This window comes from Morus notabilis, unplaced genomic scaffold, assembly GCF_000414095.1.
Source record: "Morus notabilis unplaced genomic scaffold, ASM41409v2 Scaffold172, whole genome shotgun sequence".
Classification (NCBI taxonomy): domain Eukaryota; kingdom Viridiplantae; phylum Streptophyta; class Magnoliopsida; order Rosales; family Moraceae; genus Morus; species Morus notabilis.
Genome location: NW_010362230.1, coordinates 832,059 through 841,039, shown reverse-complemented (window position 1 = coordinate 841,039; position 8,981 = coordinate 832,059). Strand labels below are relative to the sequence as shown.

General features: G+C 39.4%; 1 protein-coding gene across 3 annotated transcripts; it reads left to right on the top strand.

Moving 5' to 3' along the window:
- The first annotated feature begins 1,036 nt into the window (after window positions 1–1,036).
- LOC21407873 (probable phosphoribosylformylglycinamidine synthase, chloroplastic/mitochondrial) lies at window positions 1,037–7,327 on the top strand. Of its 3 annotated transcripts, none has more exons than XM_024167718.1 (4): window positions 1,037–1,206; window positions 2,014–2,074; window positions 2,238–6,413; window positions 7,097–7,327. In XM_024167718.1, exons 2-3 carry the CDS (start codon window positions 2,033–2,035, stop codon window positions 6,408–6,410), a joined length of 4,215 nt encoding a protein of 1,404 aa, XP_024023486.1. In that variant the 5' UTR covers window positions 1,037–1,206; window positions 2,014–2,032; the 3' UTR covers window positions 6,411–6,413; window positions 7,097–7,327. The 3 variants fall into 3 exon arrangements, with proteins under 3 accessions (XP_024023486.1, XP_024023484.1, XP_024023485.1); XM_024167716.1 differs by lacking the exon at window positions 7,097–7,327 and adding an exon at window positions 6,528–6,878; XM_024167717.1 differs by lacking the exon at window positions 7,097–7,327 and adding an exon at window positions 6,528–6,878 and having other exon boundaries at window positions 2,003–2,074.
- The last annotated feature ends 1,654 nt before the right edge of the window (window positions 7,328–8,981 follow it).

The window sequence follows — 8,981 nt, the reverse complement described above, 5'->3', positions numbered from 1 at the left end:
GATCTCCCTCGACCCCCTCAACCCCCCCTCTTCTCCGATCTCCGTCAACCACCCCCCTTTTACGTTCTAAGCCTTGGGTTGTCGGTGGAGTCGCGTAAGAATCTTCTCCGATCTCGACGGGCTAAACTCTTCCGGTCTCCCTCTTCTCTGTTCCCTGGCTGATCTCCCTCGACCCCCTCAACCCCCCCTCTTCTCCGATCTCCGTCAACCACCCCCCTTTTACGTTCTAAGCCTTGGGTTGTCGGTGGAGTCGCGTAAGAATCTTCTCCGATCTCGACGGGCTAAACTCTTCCGGTCTCCCTCTTCTCTGTTCCCCGTCTTCTCCGGTCAACCACTTTTCTAAACGGTGGGCTTCTCGCTCTTTTTGTAAACGGTGGTGAAAATCGTTTTCATTTCCCATTCATTTTCCCCCTCCTCTCCCGCCTCGACCTCGCTGCCCCTAACCACCACCACAACCGCCTCCGATCATCCTCATCCAACTCTGCCGCCACCCCTTCCTCCACCTCACCAGAGTTGGAACCCTGGAAGACGACTTCTCTTGCGACGACAACGACAATCGCAGCCTCTTCGGCTCCAGATCAAAAAATTCCAGAGATTCCTCTGAAACACACCCATTTTCTCTGTAGTAGCATAACACACGTTGTCAAGTATATAATATTTATTTAATATATTATTATTTAATATATGTAATATTATTATTTATTTAATATATTATTATTTTAAATATTATTACATATTTTTAAAAATTAAACCACTAAACACAATTTCAGTTTTTTTTAAACTAAAAATAATCTCAGAATAAAACTACTAAACGCATTTTCAGAAATGATTCTAAAATGAAATGAAAAGGTTTTCGTTTTCATTTTCTTACAGAAAACAAAATCATTTGGGAACGAGTTCCAAACGCACTCTAAACTCTCAATTTTAACTTTAAGAAAATACCTAAAATGGCCTTAAATAAAAAATAAGAAAAGGAAAAAAACTATAAAAAAAAACATTTTGTTTCTCTCATCTCACTCTCTCGAGCAAACTTCCAGCGGCGGCGCCTCTCCCTCTCTGCAACCGGATCAGCTTCTTCTCAGTTCTCACTTCTCGCAGCTTCTCAGCTTCTCTCTCTTCTCAGCTTCTTCTCACATTCTCTCTCGGCGTTCTAGGGACCCAAATTTCCTCTCTCCGTTTTCGGCTTCGCTATTCCGCCGCTCCTCTGTATGTCTCTCTTTCTCTCTTCTTTTTCTGAATTTCCAAAGCTCTTTTTCCTGTTGCAGATCTTGTGAGATCTTCAATCTCATTTTCTTTGTTCTCTCGTTATTATTTTATTCCTGCACAACAAATGGAAAAGGAAAAACTGATCAAACCAGGTTGAAAAAGAGCACAAACCTTTGAATTAACCTTGCCAAGGGTGTATATATATGTAATCAATATATATATATATATATGGGTTACTGGCACACAGTACTGGATTTTGAGTTAGAAAGCTGTTTGGTTGCTCAAAAAGTGTGTTAAAAGTCCTTAACAAGCTGAGTAGAGTCATAGCTGAACCCAAAAAAAGATAATCCATCCAAGCCTTAAGCACACAGCAGTCCAAATTTGTGGGTCATATTCTATGATTATGTTCATATTTAGTTTCTCTCAGATTTCATTTCTTTGTGTTGAATTTTTTTTTTAAATAGTTTTGAGATGGGATGAGTTTTGGTTCAATTCCGTCTGACATATATAATCTCATTGTTGTGGGATGAGTTTCTCAGCTTGTATTATTTGCACAGTATTGTTAATAGAGGGTCTTGACTGTTGACATGATAAGTTGTTGAAGGGATCCTTTAGTAGATGTTTGATTATTATTATTTTTAATTTTTGTGATCGATGGAAAAATTTATCATCCACAAGGGGTTGTTTTTGGTGGGGAATTTCTGCATGTTATAGTGATAAAAGTTTCGTTAATTTTCTTGTGATTCTGTTTACTTTACGAGAAAAAATTCTCTCATTTTCTCATTTTCAATTCTAGTGGTCTTGCAGTTTGCTCGTCGATCGCATAATGGCTGGCGTTCGAGAAATCACAGCTTCCGAATTCTTGCAGGTACTTTTTTTCTTCTTAATTCCTGGTTGTGCTTTTTTTTTTTTTGTTGAAACGATTCTTTCGAGTGTTTTTGAATTCTCATTCCTTGTTGTTTCTCTAATTCTCTGATCTAGTGTTTGATTTATATATGTATATATATATATTTTTCTGGTTTTGATTTCAGGGTGTTCATAGGCAAAGCTTGCTATTTCACAGTAATCCTCGTAATCGAAAATCTCATCTTCTGTGGGGGAATTTTTTGCGTCATAGTAGAGGCGTTTCGTTGAATTTGAAATGCCAAGCTCAGTCAAATTCCCCCAGAGCTGTGGTTTCTGGGGACCTTGGAAGCTCTGTGGTCGAGCAATCCATGACCAAGCCCGGCGTCGGAGCTTTTCATCTATTTCGCGTGCCGCTAATTCAGGATAGTGCAGCGTCTGAACTTCTTAAATCAGTTCAGACCAAAATCTCGAGCCAGATTGTTGGGTTGAAGACAGAGCAGTGTTTCAACATCGGGCTTGAGTCAGAACTTTCCGATCAGAAGGTCTCGGTTCTCAAGTGGCTTCTTCAGGAGACTTATGAGCCCGAGAATTTGGGGTTTGAGAGCTTTCTTGAGGAGAAGAGGCAGGAAGGGTTTAACAGTGTTATTGTTGAGGTTGGGCCGCGGCTGTCTTTCACGACGGCATGGTCTTCCAATGCTGTTTCGATTTGTCGAGCCTGTGGGTTGACGGAGGTGACGCGGATGGAGCGTTCGAGGAGGTACTTGCTGTATAGCAAAGGTCCATTGCAAGATAGTCAGATTAATGAGTTTACTGCAATGGTTCATGATAGGATGACTGAATGTGTTTATGCTCAGAGGCTCACTTCCTTTGAGATGAGTGTTGTTCCGGAGGAGGTTCGCTATGTGCCTGTAATGGAAAATGGTCGTAAAGCATTGGAGGAAATTAATCAGCAAATGGGTTTGGCGTTTGATGAGCAGGATCTCCAGTACTACACAAGGCTTTTCAGGGAGGAAATTAAGCGTAATCCGTCGACAGTGGAGCTATTTGACATCGCACAGTCTAATAGTGAGCACAGCAGGCATTGGTTTTTCACTGGTGAAATAATTATTGATGAGCAGCCCATGAACAGGACTCTAATGCAGATTGTGAAGAGCACTTTGCAAGCGAACCCAAACAATTCTGTCATTGGGTTCAAGGATAACTCGAGCGCCATCAAGGGGTTTTCTGTTGAGCAATTGCGACCGGCTCAGCCGGGTTCTACGTGTCCTTTGGAGTTGGCTCTTCGTGACCTTGATGTTTTGTTTACTGCTGAGACCCATAATTTTCCATGTGCCGTGGCACCTTACCCCGGTGCAGAGACAGGTGCAGGTGGTCGCATAAGGGATACACATGCTACAGGGAGAGGATCATTTGTCATCGCATCTACAGCTGGTTATTGTGTGGGAAATCTTAATATGGAGGGTTCTTATACTCCTTGGGAAGATCCATCTTTCACGTATCCTTCAAACTTGGCATCACCTTTGCAGATCCTCATTGATTCTAGTAATGGTGCATCTGACTATGGGAACAAATTTGGAGAGCCTTTGATTCAGGGTTACACAAGAACTTTCGGAATGAGACTTCCAAGTGGGGAAAGACGAGAATGGTTGAAGCCAATCATGTTTAGTGGAGGTATTGGGCAGATTGATCACAGCCATATATCAAAAGGAGAGCCTGATATTGGTATGCTGGTTGTAAAGATTGGAGGCCCTGCTTATCGTATTGGAATGGGAGGTGGGGCTGCATCAAGCATGGTTAGTGGCCAGAATGACGCAGAGCTTGATTTTAATGCTGTACAGCGTGGAGATGCTGAGATGGCACAGAAATTGTATCGTGTAGTTCGTGCCTGCATTGAGATGGGTGAGAATAACCCGATTATCAGCATCCATGATCAAGGAGCTGGTGGGAATTGCAATGTTGTCAAGGAAATTATTTATCCAAAGGGTGCTGAGATTGACATTCGGGCAATTGTAGTTGGTGATCACACAATGTCTGTTTTGGAGATATGGGGTGCAGAGTATCAAGAGCAGGATGCAATCTTGGTGAAACCCGAAAGCCGCAAACTTTTGGAATCGATCTGTGAAAGAGAAAGGGTGTCTATGGCTGTTATTGGAACAATAAATGGTCAGGGTCGTGTTGCTCTGGTTGATAGTACAGCGATTGAAAGATGCAAATCAAATGGACTGCCTGCACCTCCTCCTGCTGTGGATTTGGAGCTAGATAAAGTACTTGGTGACATGCCGCAGAAGACCTTTAAGTTCCATCGCGTCAATGATGCACGGGAGCCCCTTGATATTGCTCCTGGAATAACTGTCATGGATGCCCTTAAGAGGGTATTAAGACTTCCATCCGTTTGTTCGAAGCGTTTCTTGACAACTAAAGTGGATAGGTGTGTAACAGGTCTCGTAGCTCAGCAGCAAACAGTTGGGCCCTTGCAAATTACTCTTTCTGATGTTGCAGTCATTGCTCAGACTTATTCAGACGTTACTGGAGGCGCATGTGCTATTGGGGAGCAGCCAATTAAAGGTTTGTTGAATCCAAAAGCGATGGCAAGATTGGCTGTAGGAGAAGCACTCACTAATCTTGTTTGGGCAAAGGTAACTTCTCTTTCTGATGTTAAAGCAAGCGGAAATTGGATGTACGCTGCCAAACTTGATGGGGAAGGAGCAGCTATGTATGATGCCGCAACGGCTCTTTCAGAAGCTATGATTGAACTTGGTATTGCTATTGATGGCGGCAAGGACAGTCTGTCAATGGCTGCCCATTCTGGAGGTGAGATTGTTAAGGCTCCTGGAAATCTTGTAATCAGTGTGTATGTGACATGTCCTGACATAACCAAGACGGTTACTCCGGATTTGAAGTTAGGAGATGATGGTGAGTTGCTTCACATTGATTTGGCAAAGGGAAAGCGGCGGTTAGGAGGATCTGCGCTTGCTCAGGTTTTTGATCAAGTTGGGGATGACTGCCCTGATCTTGGCGATGTTCCTTATCTCAAAAGAGTTTTTGAGTGCACTCAGTCCCTTATTGAAGATGAACTAATCTCTGCTGGTCATGATATCAGTGATGGTGGACTACTGACATGCGCCCTGGAAATGGCCTTTGCTGGAAACTGCGGTATTAGTTTGGACTTGACTTCGCATGGGAAGAGCCTCTTTCAGACCCTTTTTGCGGAGGAGCTTGGTCTACTCATTGAGGTAAGCAAGAACAACTTGGAGAATGTGCGTGCGAAGCTGAATCACGAAGGCATACCTTTCAACATAGTTGGACAAGTTACTTCAGAACCCACTGTCGAGTTGGTGGTCGATGGGTTGGGTCATTTGAACGAGAAGACGTCTTTCCTTAGGGACATGTGGGAGGAAACTAGTTTTCAGCTAGAAAAGTATCAGAGATTGGCTTCCTGTGTTGATCAAGAGAGAGAGGGGTTGAAAGATAGGCACGAACCTGCATGGAACTTGTCATTCACTCCTTCCTTTACAGATGAGAAATATTTGAAAGCAACAGAAAAGCCAAAAGTGGCTGTGATTCGAGAGGAAGGGAGCAATGGAGATAGAGAAATGGCTGCTGCGTTTTACGCTGCTGGCTTTGAGCCATGGGATGTCACTATGTCAGACCTTCTGAAGGGATTAATCTCACTGCATGATTTCAGAGGATTGGTATTTGTTGGTGGATTCAGTTATGCCGATGTCCTTGATTCAGCAAAAGGGTGGGCTGCTTCCATAAGATTCAACCAGCCCCTTCTAGATCAGTTTCAGGAGTTTTACAAGCGGCCAGATACGTTTAGTCTCGGCATTTGCAATGGCTGTCAGCTTATGGCTCTGTTGGGGTGGATTCCAGGTCCCCAAGTTGGTGGTGTGCATGGTCTTGGTGGCGATCCCGCACAGCCAAGGTTCATTCACAACGAGTCAGGAAGGTTTGAGTGCCGATTCACGGGTGTTACAATAAAGGACTCCCCAGCTATAATGTTGAAGGGAATGGAGGGTAGCACATTGGGTGTGTGGGCAGCCCATGGCGAGGGAAGAGCATATTTCCCCGATCATAGTGTTTTCGATCGCGTGCTTCATTCAAATTTGGCTCCTGTAAGGTATTGCAATGACGACGGGAACGAGACGGAGCAATACCCATTTAATGTCAACGGCTCTCCCTTAGGAGTTGCCGCAATTTGCTCGTCTGATGGAAGGCATCTCGCTATGATGCCTCATCCAGAGCGCTGCTTCTTAATGTGGCAATTCCCTTGGTATCCCAAGCAGTGGAACGAGGACAAGAAAGGTCCAAGTCCCTGGTTAAAGATGTTCCAAAACGCCAGAGATTGGTGCTCTTGAGAGGTTAGTTTACTTGGCATATTCTTCACTGTAGTTCTACTTTTGTTGCATTTGTAATGCTTACAATGGATTAAAACTATTTTCTTATACATCTTTTGTCCTGTTTTTATTGTGCAGTACCTCCAGTGGCTCAATTTATTTTTCTGAGAATAAGGTTGAAGAAAACTTTTAGAAGTTAATTGAAGATTTTGACTTCTCTTTTAGCATGTTCCTGTGGAAGTCTTTAAATTTTGTATAATCTTATTATATGCCAGCACCACATACAGAATTCTAGGAGACAAAAAGAAGACAATTTAGTTTTCTAGTTATGTCTGGTTGTTTCCTCCATTGGTGTTGTGATTTTTGTTGTGGCAATGTAAATAAATGTGCAATATATGAAAGAATTTTCAATTTTGAGGTGAAAACCACCCTGATGTTTTCAACTGAATTTTGGAAGGAATTGCAGCAGAAATTTATGGTAATCTCTATTTGACCCACAGGGAAATAATTATTCCATATTGGTCTTTGGTTTCTTTCTTTCGCTTTGTGCACATTAATTTGTTGGTCCTTATTTACCTTTTATTATCGATATTATCTTTTCATGTGTCAGATTTTATTTTTGCTTATGACAAAGAAGAACCACATCATTGGTTTTTTTTTTTTTTTTTTTTTTTTTTTTTTTTTTTTCTTTCTGTCCCCTTTAGCAGGAGCTGAAGGATTGAAGAGAGAGCATGCGGGAAAGGTTTTTGATAGGTTCAGCATAAGAGTTGTGGATTCCAAGTTTTAGTTGGTTAACAACTATTTGTTGCTGAATCAGGTCAATTTCCTGGCTACTTATTTTATTTATTTATTTGCCTCTTTTTTTTTAAAGTTGGTTCATGTCGATTATATGTATGTACCTACAAATCTTTCATTATCGTCCGACGTGTCACTTCTAATTTCATTTAAAGGGCAAATTAAATGACAAGCTTATGTGGGTTTAATAAGTGATACAGAGTGCATGGTGTCTACAGAAATCTACAAAATAAGAATCCATGCGTCTCTTGAATCAATAGTCAAAATAGTTTTCACGCATTTCTCTTGCATCTTTAGCAAAAAGAGTAAGAGTTGTATCACTGGTCTTTAGATATGAGCAAAGATCAATGCGGTGATTAATGTCTTTTGGTTTGAGCATGGCTCTTCCCGATCGAAGTTCTAGAAATACTACGGGTGGGTACTGATAGTGTTGAACACCGCACATTAATAAAAGGTAGAACTTGTGATATGGCATCTACAAATAAGGTTCATCTTATTAATTGTGGGTGCTCTTAAGCATTTTTATTAGCATGTCGATCTTATTTATGGCTATTATGTTGTTAGATCCATTTTCCATTAGTACGTAATATTCAACACTATCGGTAGTGTCCGTAGCCTTTGTAAAGACTGCACCAAGAATCCCCAAAATTTGTAGGTTTAAGATTATTTGTGTTCTTTTTAGCTTGAAAACACTCATACCCGAGGTCCTCGGCTTGGCCGGCGGCTTTATATTTTCACACCCTAAAGAATCCCGATCGGGTCAAAGAAAAAGAATTTTCTACATATTCATATTTATCTATACATATATATAAGTTTTTTCTTTAAAAAAAAAATTGTTCCCTTTCAACCAAAACACACGTTTTGGTTGAAGTTATTTTTTTCATCTCAATCTTTTTCCTTTTACTTTTCTTTCTCAAAATCTTATACTTTTCCTTCTTTTTAAATTTTCTTACCCCGGTTAAAATATTCTTTTTTTCCAAATATGATCTTAATTAGATTATTTTTTTTCTGACGGTTCTCTAAAATATTATTATATTAAAAGTTACTAACAAATTATTTTCTAATTATTCCACTAAAATAAATTTCTACAAATATATCCCTAAATTTTTTTCATAACCTTTTAGACCACAACAACTTTTCATAAATATTATTTTTTTTAATTTGCTCACCGCATCATTTTTCTCTAATGTGTCCTTGCTTAACTATTTTTTTTAATAATTTAAAATGTTATTACATTAACAATGATTCTCAAACAATGTTATTTTAAACAATGTCAATGAGAGTGTGAGTCGTGGATTGGGTCAAAAACAAAAATTCAAAAGTTTTTTTTTAATAATATTTTTAAAAAAATTACCCCAAAATTTTAAATGGACGTAAGCTTAGTTTGGTATTGCTTTTCGCTCCCAAAATCAACTTCTGCTAAGCAAAAACTGATTTTAGTGTTTAGTAAATCTCCTTAAAATAACATTTTGAAGAATTTTTGAAGAATTTACAGCCAACATCAGAAGCAGCCTAAAGATAACTTTAGCTTTTAGATTGTGCGGGAATCTATATAGTATAATTAATTAAACTTTCATAATACTCATAATACTCCTAATGAAATTTAAAATTTAAAATCTTCTCAATTTAAAATTCAGACTCGTAATATAATATAATATAATAATAAAATATTATAATATAATGTAATAATAATATTATAACAAATAATATCAAAATTATATTAATAACTCTAATATTATTATAATATTATAATTATTTAAAAAAATTATATTATAATTATTATTTTATAATAATATT